This window comes from Symphodus melops (assembly GCF_947650265.1).
Source record: "Symphodus melops genome assembly, chromosome: 16".
NCBI lineage: Eukaryota > Metazoa > Chordata > Actinopteri > Labriformes > Labridae > Symphodus > Symphodus melops.
In genome coordinates this window covers 21,881,578-21,899,249 of record NC_136706.1, presented here as the reverse complement: position 1 = coordinate 21,899,249, position 17,672 = coordinate 21,881,578, and the positions used below count along the sequence as shown (strand labels likewise).

Here is a 17,672-nt window from a genome sequence, read left to right as displayed (position 1 = left end):
ATGGAGTGATTAAAACAGGAGAGGGGACGGAGGAGGAGAAGTGAGGAGGTGGATTGATGGGAGGAGATGGATGCTGGGATGATTAGACCGACAGAAGACAGAGAAGAAGAAAAGACTGACAGGAGGTGCAGGAGGAGACAGAGGAGGCGATAAGAGTCGTTAAAGGCAGACGGAGACGAAAGAGAGAAAATGAGGAGGCGAGAGGATGAGCTGACATAACTTTGAAAATGTTGGAGCAGGTGATGCTGAAAGCGAGATTATTCCACAACTCTGAAGAGAAAGACATCGGTCAGGAGAAGCAGGAGGAAAAAATCTCTTCTCTCTTTGGCTTTTTTTTAATTGAGCTCATCAATGTGAAAAAAGAAATCAACAACAGATTAAAGCCGGTTAAACTGGACCAAATGTGAAAGAGCATGATGATATGTCATTAAGGTTTTAGACTTCTTTGATTGGGGGGCATTAAGTTCCATAACTGGTCTCTCACTGCCGGGCTTAAAAACCGTTCAGACCACTTTTTTTTTTTTTTTTTTTTTTTGCAAAAGTGCTGTCACTAAGCTCGACCATTATCACGTCTTTGTTCGAAAGCACAGCACAGCAGGAGCTTCACAAACACACACACACATGCACACAGTGTATGTTCCTGTGTATTCACAATGTCATTAAGGGAGTGAAAAAACCTCACACGGCCGAGCAGAAGTAGATTAAGGCAAGAGGAACGCAGATGTAACTATGGATGTTTTTAGTATTTCTGAGACGCCAACGACGACTTTCTTCCTCCATGCACATGTACCGCACCGGCTCACAGATTGAAATGGGCCCAGGTTCACTTCTTCAAGTGGATACAGAACACGAGCTGAGTTTGTTTTCACACTTATCAAATTAACTGAAAACTGGGATCAAGCGTACTCGGATACTCGCCCAGGTTCTCCCCGAATGACTTGTAACCTATCAAACTATCAACCTAATACAAACTATTCTGAGCACATCAACGTTGTATCGTATCCAAAAAAATACCAGTGGGATCAGTTGTACATGGATAAGACCATTGTGATTTCTTTATTGATTTTTTTCTTCTTTTGTACATTGAGTGGAACAACATTAATTCTTCAAATATCTCCTTCATGGTTTTGATCATCGTTTTATTCCACACCACAAGTTTTCAGTCACTTCTCTTTTTCTGTTACAACCAAATGTAGAAAATAAAAAATAAAAATGCTTTTTGATTTTTGGTTACCACGACAACCATAAAATAAAATGAAAGGAATAAAAAAAGGAACAGAAAAGCACAGGAGAGAGGAAAACAAAACAAAACAAGGAATGGAAACTTGATTTGGGTTGAGGTGAGATTGTGTGATGATATAATTTGATGACGTTGGGGTTGAAAATGTTTGGACGTGTTTCGCCTGTTTGTGAAGCTTTAAGGACCCCGCGGCAACTTAAAAGGGGATTAAATATGATTTGACCTTTGACCTCTTGCTCTGTTCTGGTACATAGTAACACGATTTTGGTGCCGGTGAAGCCAAATGTTCCTTTGTTTTTTTTGTGTAAAACTTAATAAATTCATAAATATCTTTTTGACCAGACTTGAGGGACTCTTGAATGAGTATCTCTCTGACTGCAGCTTTGACCTTACTTGACTTTACATTCAGAGATTGAACTAACATCAGCAAGCTCCTTAAACTGACCTTCAAATGACCTTCTAGAAACAATCTGCGTCAAAGTGACCGGGTTGTTCAAAAGCCTCAAGAGTAATATCCTCCTTTGTAAGATTTGACCTGAATCTAGAATTTAAATTTGATCACTCTCTAAATAAAAATCAATATAAATGCATTCAATTTGTCGGCCCATGTTTAGCTTTTAAACAAATGGATGCTGTGAGGCCGAGCTGTTATGGAAGACAAGTACGAATTGAAGTGCTCCAAAACGTTTTTTACACAACACTGCAGGAACACAAAAATACTTTTGGCCTCTGTTGAGCGATTTTTGACCTTTTTATTTTCCTCTCATGAAACACTGAAGTAACATTTAAATTAGCTGTCATTTGATACCTTCATCCCTTTGTAAAAAACCAAGGTGGTATTTTTCTCCGACGATCATTTAATAACACTTTTGGTTTCACTTGGCTGTTGATGTCTTATCTATATTTTCTTATTCAGTTTTGCCCATCAGCTCATTTGTTCTATGGCTCTTCCTCTCTCTGATTTCACCCAAAGAAAAGTCATCGGTTGAATAAAAACAACATTTAGACTTCAGACAAAAGCCGGCTCCTCCGTTATATAAAAGGAGGGTGTGCAGATTTATTGAATGTTTACCTCGGCGAGTAGATGAAATATGTGAACGGGAGAGAGCTTAAAAGACTTTTCCAGAGAATTTTAAACGGGTAGCTTGAGTGCATTAGAGCGCTAACTGCACATCGTGAACAAGCACTCGCTAAAGTGACTGAACACATGGAAATGAATTTATTTGATTTATTGTGTTTCAGTGGGACGTATAGTTCCTGAGCTGCAGTGAGAGAGGCTGGATAAAAAAATAGTGTCCGGGTTTCAAACATCGTCAGTCTGCGGTTGCGTCACAAACGTTAACGCCGTCTTATGTTTGGTGTTTTAACCAAATCCATCTTTTTTCTGAAAGAGTAGATTTGTTTGACATTCAGAAAATATCTGTGACTAAATGTGATCAGTATTGGCCTCGAGTTACATTCTTCAGAAAATCTGAATATTTTACTTTTAATACTGTTGGTCTTAGTTTGTATTTTTATAAATGAGATGAGTCGAGCGAAGGCGACTTGGTTCTATCTTGCTGATCGACGGATCTAATCTGTATCTGACAGTCATCTGCTTTTCTATCTGATCTTTTTAGGTCACTCTACGAGGTTTCTTCTTCCCGTGTGTATTTTAAAATATCTGATAATACAGGGCACATATTTAGCTGCTCATGAAATCCTCATTATTTCTTCTCTGCTGTAAATGAAGAAACAGTCCACAAGCCAGCAGGTCAGGGGTCAAACTAATGTAAGATGCGATGCAAAGTTTTGTCTGCAAAGCACAAAGAGACTCAAATGAAATGAGAGGATGATGATAATTAGGTCAATAATAAGAATCACAATGCATTACACGGCTAGCTAATCGTAAATATACTCATGCATAAAATCTGGGCTATAGCACGGCTGAATGGATGATGTAACTGTGATGCTACAGAAGCATTATAACACAGGACACCAAAAAGAGTTTTAAACAAAATGATGCATGAAATTAAACGTGAACTGTGGTTGGATTTAAAATGATTTTGATGGTTCAAAGAAGTCAGTATTATTTTGGGAAGAAACATGTCAAATTCTGGCATCGTTCCAACAATGTTCCGAATCCCCCCCAAAAAATATCCACATTTGGGGTCAATAACCCCTCAAAAAAAGAACCAGAGAAAAATAAAGATTTAAAATCATAACTCCCTCAATCCTCGGCAAATTGGCCCGAGAGAAATCCATCAACAAAATAAGAGAGCATAGAAGAAGACAAGCATTTTTCATTTTTGGTTTCAGCGCACCTTTTTCAAACTATTACAAAAAGAATCACAACTCAAAAATGTGTAAAGCTTTTTCCCCACATTTGTTTAAAGTTAGTCACCGAAATAAAAAAGGAAGAAGAGCAAGTGAATAATTTATGACATACGCTATTATAACATCATCCTAACACTAGTGTCTATGAGGTATATCTGCAACAGTTTGGTAAAGAGAGCACAGTCTGCGCACAACTCTCACAAGTTTGTCTCCATGTTCTTCTACATTTAAAGCTTTGCAACCATTTGAGGAAAGATGAGGAGAAGGACGGAGAAAGGGAGGGAGCTACTTTTCCACTGAAGATTTGTTCAAATATTTACATGTATTCAACTCTTGTGTTTAAATTGAGTTTTTAAGCCTCTTTGACCTTTCACATAAAAGCCAAAGCTCATCATCCGCGGCACCGACCAGCATAAAACAGACAAGATTTCCAATCAGTCGAGGACTCATTTACTGGTACTGTGCACCTTTCAGACATTGCAGCTGCAGTTTCATTCACTCATATCTGTATAAAACTCAAGGACAATCTGATTTGACTTGATTCTCCTCTGTACAGCTTTGAGAAAATGATGAGATCTGGGCTACAAGAAGCTGAAAAACAAAACCTCTCGAGTGGAAACCAAGCTCAGAAAAATAATGGAAAGAGAAAGAGGGGGGGGGGGGGGGGGGGTCGAAGAGATGAGTAGAACAGAACAGGTAGCTTTGGTATTACCTCTGGATTCCTTTGCATTGATTGCATTGCAAAGTACCAGAGAACAGAGAGGAAAGTCAGGCGCTCTGCATCAGCAGTGCTTAAGGTTCTACTTTTACTGGAATAAAAAGTTTACAGCACAATAGAGAGGTCAAGACTTCGCTTTGGTTCAAGCAAGGCACTCATCCAAGGTTATCTCATACTTTGCAACTAAAGCGCTCTCTACGTCTTTGTCATTGGAGTAGCCCAATTTGGAAATGCAAAGTGCAACAGCAACAGTCTGAAAACTACACCTCAACAAAAACAAGTAAAGGATGTGTTGCCATTTGGCTTCCCTGGTTGATTTTTAAGCCAAATGCTTCTTGGAAGGGAAGCCAAATGGCACCGCTGGACGTATGGATGCCAGGTTTCTAATCCTACTTGCATATAGTCAATCAAATTATAAAGAGATGCCAGTTGAAAGATTTACAAATATATGTGACTCTTGAATCTATGGAATATGGGCATGTAGGTGTGTGAGGTGACTCCTCAACCTCTATTCTTAATCCTGGTGAAAGACCTCCCAACTTGTACTTCTCCTGCATACTTTTATTAACAAGACAAGCAAGTATCATCTGCGTAAGGTCGAAGATGCAGTATTCTTGTATGTCTGACAAGGACCCCCAATGGATTTTATCTGTTATATGTTTTCATTGCAAAACAGCATATCAGTTTGTCTTAGGTATTAATATCTCATTATGTTTTAAACACAATGCTTGTCTGATGGTACAACCATATTTCAAACCAGCAGAATTGGGGGCCATGAAGTTCGACTGTCTTCCCTTGGAGATGTGTGGCCCTGCAGGGGATTAGGTACGACAAATCTTTGTTGGGTTTGTTTTGCTACCTGGTTGGATTTAAAGCATACTGAGGCCTTAAAACTCAACTTTTCCTTGACAGCATTGGTGGGCACCTTAAGCAGTTGGTTAGCTTTCAGGGAAATGTCATGGTTTGGGTTGAATGCCAATTTACGCTTGTTAAACTCCAAAAGGGGTTAGTGTAGAGTTATCTTTTGAAATGACAGTCTACAGTTGTTGACAAGTTGGGAGTGGGAACAGACGTTTATTGACGACACTGGCAATTTGGAAATGAAAGCTCACACTGTTTAACCAAAACGATGTAGAATAGTCTTTTTTGTTTTACCTGATTTCCAGAATACAGCCTGGCCATGCGCTACACCTGCCTCTTTTCCTTCCACACTTATTCTTTTCGAGGAGAAGAGACGATGCAAGGCCAAGAGAGTGGGGTAAGAAAGAAGGAGAGCAAACGACAGAAAAGGGGAAAAGAGGACTTCATGTGTCATCATCCTTAAGAGGAGAGCGAGAGCAAAAGCATGGAGCTGAGCGCAGACCGCACTGAAGAGGACAAAAATCTTTGGTTTCTTTGGTTTCATCAACACGATTAAAAGGACAAATGGAAAGTCAGTGAGGTAGCCTCTCTGGTTCTCACTATTGAAATAGAAAGTTTTTTCTTTTTACATACACACAAAGTCTGTCTTGGAAGCAGCTAGCTTTAAGGGACTCCTCAGTTTTCCTTCCTAACAAGTGAAACAAGTTGGTGTGTTTGCATTCACGCAGTCATGACTTCACAGTTGGACATTAAACTGTAAAGATGTTTAGTAACCTGGATAAGCTCTTTTACGAATAAGCAGGACACGGCTTCGTGTTTGTTTTTGTTTATCGAAATCTTTCAGTTTTTTGTATGTTCCTTCTTTAGAATACAATTTCCATTCACTTGTGGAGCTTACATTGAGATAACAAATGAGTAAGGACGTATTGTAATCGAGATCACAACATGGCTATAAAGTGACAAGCAAAATGTTTTTTAACAGCTTGTTGGGTCGTACTACAGCCAAAGAGTACACCAACTGATCGGCTTTGGAAAATCATCTTTGTTGCACCATCAGTGTGTTTCATTGGCTTTTCTTACGTTTCTCAAAGGTGCAAAGTCTGCACCAAACCATCCGTAGAAACAAGTTAGATACATGCTGAAGCTGTACAGTTGCACAAGGGGAAATACGTTTTCACACTAGCCAAAATAGTGTTGAAGAAAACTTGCCACGTTTAATTTTTAAATGACGAAATGAATTCATATTTGCTTGTCAAGATGATCATATTGATGTCAAATGTGTGTTGTCTAATGTAGTGTTCGCAAAACAAATTGGTTCAACAAGCTCTACCATAAGCTCTTTTCACAAATACATTCCTCGACATCTCTCCCACTCACTCGTGGTGATATTTCCTGAATATTTCCTGCTTTTTCTCTCACATAAGCTCGTAACCTTGACGATGGTAGTTTTATGAGTTTCATGTCTGTGAGAAAGCACCGCAAGAGAATTTTTGACATTTTGTTATTTAGTTTAGACAGTGTTTGACTTTGAATTAATTTATTTAACAAATAAATTTCTAGGGATTTGTATGAAACTACACAGATACATTCAGTTGTTTCTCTTTGTGGAGTTTGTTTACTAAAATCTAATTGTACGACTAAGACCTTAACCAGGCTGCAAGCTGCGTGGATGTAAACACACTCTGTTTAATTGGCCTCTCAAGGATTCCAGTTATCTTTGGTGGGTCAGTTTATATCAACGTGTGGCCCTTACGTCACCTGATCAAGTGTCACTAGAACATCAGTCTGAAATTCATTGCTTGTTCAACAATGGCCAGTGGGATGCAAACAAATTAAAAACAAATCAACCAATAAATTAGCCATTAAAAATCACAAGGAAGAAAAAAAACTGATGCAGTGCTCATCATTTGGTCAGTTTTTTTCGTCACAGCGAGATTGCTTCATTTTAGAAAGAGAAAAATCGTTACCAGGACAAAAAACTAGATTGGCTAAAGAGTGAGAGCAAGTGTTGACATTCAGAAGTACTAATAGTCTAATCTGACATTCCTACTTTGTTCTGTCATTTAATCTAAACATTCATAAAACAACATTTCATTTGCTTTTTAAAGTAAAGCTAACTAAGAATAAATTAACAGGCCTGGCATAAGCACTGCATCTTTGATGCAACTAACATTCTTAAATACACATAAATATTCATCAAAAACAATTACATCTAATTAAATAAGGTTAAATTATTATTAAGTACAAAACTAGCGTGTTCTAAAACACCTCATAAATAAATACAGCATTAAACAAAAAGAAAAGGGAACAAACAATGTAAACTTTGGCAAAGCTAATCATTAAGGGTAAAGGGTTCAGAGGGAGATTTGGCAACAAAATTTGTTCGCTTAAATTAATTCACAAATTAAAGAAAAACATTAAATAAAAAATCACATATTGCAAAAACCTAAGAAGGAACATAGTAGTAATAACAGACACATACGTATTGGCAAATAATTTGTAAGTACTTAAAAACAAACAAGCAATGAAAACCTCTTTGGGAAAGTTTTTTGGTTTCATACCCATTTTTCTTTTTTTGGTTTGGCAGGTTTAGCCCGTGTTACATCCAGACAGAACTGCAAGTGGGAATGGAAAATGGCCGCTACCCCCCTGAGCCATAGACCGCGCCCCTCCTTTGGGCGTGGCCAGCATGATGGGAGGGTCAGGTGGGCGGAGGATTTCTTTGGACTAGAAGCTTTACATACAGAAAAGAGAGAGAGAGAAAACTCAGGATAAAGCTATTTGACCGATATTTAGCAGTTTCTCTCAGCAGGTGTAGCATTTTTTGGTTTTGTTTCATTTATTGTTGTTGTATGGAGCAGCAGCTTTGTTCCTCCCCCGTAAAGAACTTGCTAACGTGGGTTTGTTAGCTATGGACAGTTAACATGTCCAATAATCACTCTTTGAGTTGATGGCTTCTCCTCCAGCAAGGTAATAACAAACATGGATGTCATGACTGATACTTCCAAGATTTTTCTCTTCAACTATAAAGCTAACAGAATTGGTAACCAGATTGTGACCAATCCAATCATTTCTTGGTCTGGAACATTTTTTTCTGCAATTAAGAAATTCAATACTGTTCTTTTTTTTTTCTTTTTTAAAATTAGTTTTATATAGCTAACTTTGGAGATATCTCAAGTGAGGAAGTCTTTTATAATATCCGATGTTAAAGGTTGTAGTTGAAAAGTAAAAACTTGGAGTCTGTGAGTTTAACAATAGTTACAGACTTACTGAAAAATGATTAAAAGGGCAATGACCAAAAGAAAGGGTGTCAGTGTGCTACTGTTTGTACAGCAAAAAATCTTTGGTATGCACTGTACGTTTCACATAGCATTTCTTTGTCACTATCTCCGCAGTAGTAAGTGTGCCAGACATCAGACAGTTTAACAATAATAAGCATGTTGTTTGAATCCCTAAACTGGGAGGAAGCAAAAATGGAAGATGGAAGCATTTCAGTTTTCTCAATGCTAACACACGAAGCTGCTTCCTGTCCGGATTTGTCGAAATATGAAAAAATAAACCGTCCCTGTACTGTTGTCTGGCAGCTTTTGTTACTACTGATGGAGATTATTGGAGGTAGACTTTGTCCTGTGGAGCAGGTCATGACTTATGGCGGGAAAAAGATAACAAACACAAACAGCTACAGCAGCCATCTTAGAGGCTTTTTACTCTTTTGATCATCAGTGGTGCGTAAGAATGAAATGGTTTGTGTGTGACAGATTAATAACTGTGATGGCTACAATGCTGGAGGTACACCAGAAATCCATCCCCAATGTGTTAGCGCTAATATTTAAAACACTATCTGCTGTTGCTAAAGTTAGCCAGATGTTCGTTAGCCTTCAAGTTAAATACTGGCTTTCCTGATCTGAATATTGACGAGCATCATCGTTAGGTTTGTAACCCAATGAGGTTATAAGGATGAAAGAAATGCGTCTACCATAAGGTTCTAATTTATTACCGTAAATGCAAATTTTGCTAGCATCAAATGTAGCATTATGGTTTGTTAAAGTTGAGGTTTTCCTTTATGGGGGAGGAGAACTGCTACTGGAGTTAACGGTGAATCTTTGGTTTGTTAGCTGATGAGGTTTCTGTTGTTCTTTAACCATTTTCTACTTTGAAAAACTGCATAGGCACACGTTAAAGACACTCTTCAACCGTGAGAGACACATTAATGTTCTGCCTTTTTGGGGGGTTGGAGGGAAGAAAATGGGCGACGGCATCCTCCGTTGGTTGCTTCCCTCCTTCCCCCTGTGGATTAACCCTTTTCAGTCCCAAACTTGCTTCCCCTTAAAGATGGCCTGATGCAACATCAGGCAGAACAAAGCTACTTCTTCGCCACTTCCTTGATGTCGTCCTTCTTTCTATCCCCTCTCCATCTCCTCGTCGATGACGTCATCCTCTATCCTCGACTTCGTCACCACTCTTTTTTTGATTTTTTTTTTTTCTTTTTTTGGTAATAATTCTCTTCCATCTTCAGTTTTTTCTGTTTGTTGGAACAGTTAGGTGCAGAAAAAGGATTTCTTTGGTTTCGATTTGTCAATAAATAGAAAAAGTCTCAAGTGTCCATTTTTATTTTAAATCGTTCTTGAAGCCTTTGGCTTGCCTCTAACCAGGCCGGGACTCAGCCTGGGGTTTCTAAGGAGCAGGGGCTGCCGACTGACGCCTTTCCTTTGGTTTTGTTTCTTTTTTGGTTCAATAGCTTGAGTGAGAGATGATTGATGAGGTGATTGCGGATGGTGAAGCCTATTAAGACAGAGAAGGAGGTGGCGGTGGTTGAGGTTTTCTTAGTATTTACATCAGGCTGTACAGTGTGACAGTATGAAACTAAAACTAATGGGATAAGTGGGATTTGGTAGAGAATGACGCTTGGTGAATAATTTAAAGACAAGACAGTCAGACAGGCAATGTCTGTCTCTCTGTCTTCAATCCTTTTTCTCAAGCAGTCGACTCTCCTACACTGCAAACAAACGAAATTGAGTTTTGTTCCTCCAAAACGACTTTTAAGGGGAAGATTTCTCTTGTCTGAATAAACAGTCTGACTTTGTTTGCAGCGTTTATCCCTGTTTTATTGTCTTCCAGGCCGCTGACCCTCTGAAGAGGACGGACCTGCCAAGCATCGTCTTTAGATTGTCCTCTTTAACTATTACAAAGGCCCTGATTCGCCTGGACAGTACGTCCTCCAAGGGTTCAGACGGTTTCCTGGACCTGCTGTTGTGTCAGTCACTGAAAGTGGTTGGTAAGAGTTTTTGGTGTATTTGGAAATCTTTGATGGCAACTGGAAGCTTCCAAAAAGCATCTTAGTTTTAAGGTACATTTACACCCAAAGGTACAATGGCCCCAACTTGCCAAGAACATCATCACAGTCCTACATTGGCACACATACTCTGAAAAAAAAACCCCTCTTCAATATTTGAGCTATGAAGATAATGTATTGGTGCCCTGGAACACGTTTTTATAGCTAAATCACTTATTGAGTTAACAACAATGCCTAACAAGGATAGATTGTCCAAAGAGTGTGTGCCATCTTACCCCCTTGTATGATTCATAGGACCTGGTCTCTATAATGGCATGAATTTGGCATTTGGAACCGGTGTAAACTCTGATGTCATTAAAATGTAGTTTGAGGAGTAAAAGTGAGCCTCTTGTTTTGCACTCCTTCACAATGATTCTACTGAATTTAAAAAGGGAGATCAATACATGTTCCAGTGTGAGTCGAAATCACAGTTAGTTCACTTGTTCCAGTGTCAGTTTTACACCTATGAGCATCTTTGGTCCCACTGAAACGAAGGTTGTGCTAATGCTAAGATGCTTAATGGAAGCGGCTGCCTTGATGATGTATGAGTTGCTATGGTAACACAAACGATGGGTGGGTGAAGCAAGGGTAAACCTGGAGCTTAGCTTTGGTTTTGCTGACAATGTTTGTGTCATGGTTGGAATCTGGGTTGTTTGTTCAAGAAGTTAATTTTTAAAGGATGAGTGTGTGTTGGTCAAGCGGATGTATTTGCTTGTCTGCAACAAAGTGTGTGTGTGTGTGTGTGTTCATTCTTGCTTAAAAGTGTGTAACGACAGATGCCGAATGGAATTCAGCCACCGTTTAGAAAAAATGGTATCCTGAGTTTTTCTAAGATGTGAAGACCACTCGGCTTGGCAGAGAGCCCCGGTTCTATTGCAAAGAAAATGTGCTTCAAGATTGTGCTCACATATGTTGTATCTATTCATAGACTCGTGCGCCACCAGGTATGCTGGGAAAGCTTGTAACTCTACATGTCGGCTCAAAATCACGAAGAAAGCTGTGTGCCTTGGAGAAAGTCTGTGTATCTGTGGTTTTGTGCTTGCATATTTAGCCAACTTTTCAAATCCTTGCATCTCACAGATAGTTTGTCATTTTTGTAAAAGGAGCTGAAAATTATACCATTTAGATACATTTTTCCATTTCCAAATTGATGTGAACAAATTTAGGGCCCAATTTCTCCTTTTGCTGTAAATTTCAATTCAGCCATGTCCAAAATATAATCAGAACTGCGCCATTGTCATCTTTGGAGATTTAATGGCTGAAACCCTATCAATGGGGATTATTCTGTAATCCTCCAACACGTCGTAAAGCTTTCGTTTGTTTCTTGCTTAGTTGGTTGTTTGGTGGGTTGGCTCCTAGCTTATATTGCATAATAGAAAACACACTTCTGTCTTCTTGTCTTTGGTATTTGGGCTAGTGTGTCTGCAGTGAACGTCTAGTTTCCTACAGTGAGGTTTCTGAGTTTACCCTAAAGCTTCTTTATGGATGTACGATGAATTTGCAAAGGCGGTTAGGCTACATACAAGTCGCCGCAGTGAGCAGCCCCTCTCTCAGTTTGTCACCCATGATAAAAACAAAAAAGTAAAAAGTTTGGTTCTCCTCGTCGCTGTGAACGGACAAAACCACGACCCGCACCCTCAACCCCTCCACCCCTCCCTGGATCCCTTCCCAAGCCCCCATACCCACCCAGTCATCCCCCTCCCCCCCCCTTTTCCCATATTTAATCACGCTTTGGTACAAGTGCTGGAAGCCGAAGATTGGCCCCCAGGGCTGGCTCCATCGTCTGTCCATTTGTCGAGGCTCCGGCGGCGGGCGTTCATGAAGAAGTTGCTGACGGTGGTGAGCTCAAGGCCCAGCTGCTGCGAGATGGTGAGCTGCATCTCCTTGGACGGTCGCTTGTTCTCCTTGAAGATGGCCAGCAGGGTGCGCCGCTGCAGGTCGGTGAAGACCAGCCGCGACTTCTTTGGCGTACTGTTGCGATCCTTCCCCGTGTCCTGTTCCTTCCGTTTGCATGCTGAGAGAAAAGAGGGAGAGAGGACAGAGGAGGGGGGAGAGTTGGACAGGAGGGGGAGATTGGGAGGAAGAGACATGAACTGGTTATAGAAAACTGTTAGATATTGGAATAGCATTCGTAAGTTTGACTATGATGAAACACAAAGGTATTGTTGAGCCTTCGTCTGTCTGTATGCAACTTTAAGCTGTTCATTGCTAAACTCTACCACAATGTGAAGCTTTAATGGATAATGACATCAGAATCATGAAGAAAGTAAATGTATGATGAATGAAGATGAATGATCGTCCTTTCCCACGCTTTCACCCATGCTTTTCTTGTGTGTTTATTCCAAACACTAATTAGTTTAATTTGTTTACGAATAAAATCTTTAATTTATTTTACAATTTTACTTAAAGGGGACATATTAAAAAAATACTTTGTTTTTGAACATATATGTGGTAAGCTGAGTGTCTACAGACCCAGAAAATGTGAAATAAACCCGTCCAGTCCTTTTGTTTGTGGTCTGCATAAATCTTACAACACAGAGAAAAATGTTCTGTTTCAAATTTGCTCTCCTTGTGATGTCACAGTGGGATTCTGGTTAAAAAAAAAAAAAAAAACACACTCTCCTCCGCTGGTATCTCCATCCATGGACTCCACCTCCAGCCTAGAGCCAAACCTTTGTGCTAGCTACATAAATAATATGACAAATCCATCTGATAAAGTGGTTCACAGTCTGATAGTGAACCTCCATTATTCTGAGCTAGAATTAATAACACTGTGAGACCTTCATGTCTGTCCACATTTCTCTTCTCTTGTGTCCAGCCCTGTTTGCAGTCAAGCCTCCAATAAAAACAAAATCAGGTAAAATAGTGGCCAGTAATAAATAAAAACATAAAGATAGATAACATCATTCTATTTCTACTGTTTTCTTTTTTTAATTCAGGCCATTCGCAGAACAAAACTCTGTTAGCACGTGTTTCTGTATGACTTTTAAGTCAAACATTTCTCATTACACTCTTCTCCAAGCCGTGATCAAATTACAAGTCAGAACAAATATCTTCATCCAAGAAAGTTAAAGAAGAAACGAGGGCTCGAGTTGCATCAATGGTAGTTGGTCTTCAAATGAGATGCCTCTTTCTATTTCCCACAGTAACATTTCTTTATGACATCGGTGCTGGTTTTTATTTCCACTTTCAGAGAATAAATAAGGAAAAGGCCAAAATAAACATCTGGCCTGGTTTACTGACTCAAAGATTGTTCATGTTGACGCCCACTTTATCGACCTTTAACTGTTGCTGGCATCGTCATATTTCCTTGATATATTTCTTGTCCCATAGGCGGATTTATTTAGTTTAACTTAAAGGATGTTAACCTGAACCTGTAATGAGTGTGGCTTATATAAAGTGTGATGAGACTAAAACACACGTGCTAAGATAGGAGTTTTATTTTCAGTGTACTTCCTGTGACGTGTGAGGTCGATTTAAAAAGCAGTGTGAATCATGTTTTCCTTTTAATAACATCAACAACTCAAACATTAATAGCACAGCCTCTAATGTGTCTGCTGTTGTGTTTCAGTCAGTCAATAAGGAGGAGGAGGAAGTCAGGGTGCGTTTGATTTGATTACCTCTCTGAATTAAGTATGCAGAGTCAGCGCCCGGCTGATCAGTACGAATCAGGTTAACGACTCAATCCAGTCACAAAACTATTATGTAAGGGGAGACACACACACACACACACACACACACACACACACACACACACTCCCCCTTTCACCTCCTCACAGCTTGTTGTTAGTCTCTTTGTCTCATGATAGATGGCCGAGCAGCTCTGGAGCCTTCAGAGCTGTGCGTCCTGTTTCAGGAGCGAATGACTCAAACCTAAGTGTCCCTGTTGTGTGTGTCGCTTTAAATGTGGTGATTATTCTTCTTCTGTTCTCCCCGTAATTAAATGAAATGTTATAAAGAATTCATGTTAATCCTGCTAACTGTCAGGACTCAGACTGCTGTGGTTGCAGTGCCCTCGGTCACAGACAGGTGGCACTCTTGATCTCCCAATATGAAGAGCACTGATCCACAAACACAACGTGTGTGTGTGTGTGTGTGTGTGTGTGTGTGTGTGTTTAAGTGTGCGACACAAACAGGGGGAGCAGGGGGAGACTTTTCTTGGAGTCTCGACAAAGAAAATGACGATAAATGGAAAAATTAAAGACACAAACAAACAGAGTTAAATGTAATAATAATCATCCACTGAAGATAGTTTTGTTTGCATGTAAGAGCCTAAACTTAAAAATGTTTTTAAACTGTCGACATTTAAATTTATACAACTATTTGCTTGCAATTTTTTCATTATTACTATAATTATTTCTGTGAAATCTTATCTCCACTGTATTTCAAAGTTCTGTTCAACAGACGGGACAAAACGTGTCATTAGGAATTAAATGGATATCCATTTATTGTCTTTAAAAAGACAAAAAGACAAAAAGACATTCATCCTGACTGTTTGATCGATCGGACACTTTGATGCCAAAATAACTTTGTTGAAACTATATTCTATAACTCAACATGTTTTCATTTAAGATAACGGGTGGTACATTATTATTATATTATATTATACATTATAGGCGTCTTCTGTTCACCTTGTCTTCACCGCCCTCTCTCTCTCTCTCTCTGTCTGTCTCTTTCTCTCTCTCTCTCTCTCTCCCTCTCTGTCTGTCTCTTTCTCTCTCCCTCTCTCTCTCCCTCTCTCTCTCTCTCTCTCCCTCTCTGTCTGTCTCTTTCTCTCTCCCTCTCTCTCTCTCCCTCTCTCTCTCTCCCTCTCTGTCTGTCTCTTTCTCTCTCTCTCTCTCTCCCTCTCTGTCTGTCTCTCTCTCTCTCTCCCTCTCTCTCTCTCTCTCCCTCTCTCTCTCCCTCTCTCTCTCTCTCTCTCTCTCCCTCTCTCTCTCTCTCTCTCTTTCTCTCTCTCTCTGAGCCAAAAAAGCAACAAAACACACAGCTGTGCTTGTTTTATGTACTCTATTGTATTTAAGGGACATTTTTATATTTTAGTATGAACCTTTTAATTTCACAAACAGGTAGTTTATTTTTCACGTTAGTTTTCATCTCCTTTTTAAGTTTGTAATTTTATATATTTTTTGTTTTTAACCCTGCTTGTAAGCTGTCCTTGGGTTTTTTGAAAGGTCCCCATAAATAAAATGTATTATTACTATTATTCTTATTCTTATTCTTGTGACTGTTAATGAAAGACATATCCATATATAAGGCTGTGCATGAGGCACCCTGCTGACTGTGTGTCTGATTTGTTTTGAAGGTCAACAGAGGGGACACAAACACAAATACACAGAATAAACTACATTATAAGAGATGTGCGTCGTACTGTCTTTTGTCTGATCAGAGTAATTTACTAATTGATGGAGTGAATTAAGACCTAACAACAGATCTTAGAGTTTACGGCTACGTCTTCACGCTGCTAAAACTAAAACATGAACCTTTTTGAGTATTGAAGCGTCTGTGTGTAAATCCACAGGCTGACACTGTGAGCTGACGTTTCAGGTCTAACAACAGACGGGCAGTCCTGTCTTCAACTCCAACACCAGGTGACACCAAACAACCTGTTCAATCCTAACAGTGGGAACTATTAGAAACACACACTCACTTAAAGACAAGAACAAGCAATGGTATCATAAAACACAGGAGCATGAAGAACATGATGAGAGCATGAGCTGGCATGAGTGAGGAGGAGGTGATACCGTTAACACACACGCACACCCGCACACACACACACACACACACACACACACACACACACACACAGACATGATGACAAAATGAACAAATATGAGTGGATCACAGATGTTTACGTTTGCACTGGTGTACTTTTGATTGGTGTATAAATATCAAGCACTGCTTTTTAAAGCTGCTGGTTGAGGATGTCAGTAGTCTCAGAGTGTGTGTGTGTGTGTGTGTGTGTGTAACATGGATCTGTCTGCTTAGTGACCCTCAGTGGATTATTTTGAAAGACGTTTTATTGAGGTCTTTGTAATAAGCGAGAGTTAACAGTTAATTGAGTGGTTCGTGAGATTCCTCCCAAAACCATCAAAATCAAAAATGGCAAATCTGACCCATTATTGTGAAAAATATATCCTGCTTCTCACGTTTCTTAATTAAACGATAATTAGTAATTAGTTACTGATAAGATGCTTATAAACAGACATAAGTCTTTCATCTCAGTGTTAATTCATGTTTTATGTCTTATTGATTTTAATAAGCATCTTATTCATTTGTATCTATAAACGTTTCTTAATTAATTCTCCACATGTCTCAGAGACGGAGAGGAGATTGAACCAGGAACCAGGGTCAGATCTGAGCCTCTATTAAAGGGCGCACGCACTAACCACTAGGCCACCAGCACCCTTTAAGAAGCTTCTTATATGAGGCTTCTTATAAGAGCCTATACGTGTTATTCTGTGATTTCTCTTCATAAGCTTCTTAGAAAATATTTGTATTTAGCGTTCAGTAAAGATTCTAACAAAGACCTTAATATAACGTGTGAATGATAATTTGAAGTGATTTTCAGTTTTATCTCTACACACATAACGTGCTCTAAAAGGCATTGCAGTGAGCTTTCATATGAAGTAGACTATGGTGAGTAAAGACTGATGTAGAAGGTGTTTGTGTTTGGTTTAGCACCTGTCATGTCCTCAGAGCTCTGACTGGACCTGTAGGGATCATCATGAAGCTGTCGAAGCTCTGAGAGACCGGAGCTACTTCCACCTGACAGGAAAGAGTACACAGGACTTTACTTCCAATATAATCTCTACACAGACACATCCACTGCTTTCCTGCATGGCATTGTTCTACGTTTCAGCAATCAATCGGCGTGTAACAGAACAAACTGAGCATTGCTTTTTTTTTTTTTTTTCAAACAATGACTGTGTTTCATAGTGGTGAGCATTTTGCAGTCTTCTCCTCTCTGCAGGGTTTCTTCTCAAACGCTACCTTCAGCCTTCCTCCTCATCCTCTCTCTGTTTCCGGTCCATTTTTCATATCCACACACACACACACACACACACACACACACACACACACACACACACACACACACACACAAACAAACCAACACACACACACACACACACACACACACACACACAAACCGACACACACACACACACACACACTGAGGGCATTGTGTTGATGTGTGCATGCATCAT

The 17,672-nt window shown here is 39.5% G+C and overlaps 2 protein-coding genes across 3 annotated transcripts in view; one reads left to right on the top strand and one right to left on the bottom strand.

Annotated features, from left to right (window-relative positions):
* The window catches only part of sowahb (sosondowah ankyrin repeat domain family member B), a 236,346-nt gene that overhangs the window by 57,289 nt on the left and 161,385 nt on the right, over positions 1–17,672 (top strand). The window lies entirely within an intron of this gene.
* onecut2 (one cut homeobox 2) overlaps positions 10,912–17,672 on the bottom strand; it is a 33,896-nt gene continuing 27,135 nt past the window's right edge. Inside the window, 1 exon segment of the mRNA XM_079365236.1 lies at positions 10,912–12,481. Coding sequence (XP_079221362.1) covers positions 12,192–12,481 — 290 coding nt within the window. The 3' untranslated portion in view covers positions 10,912–12,191.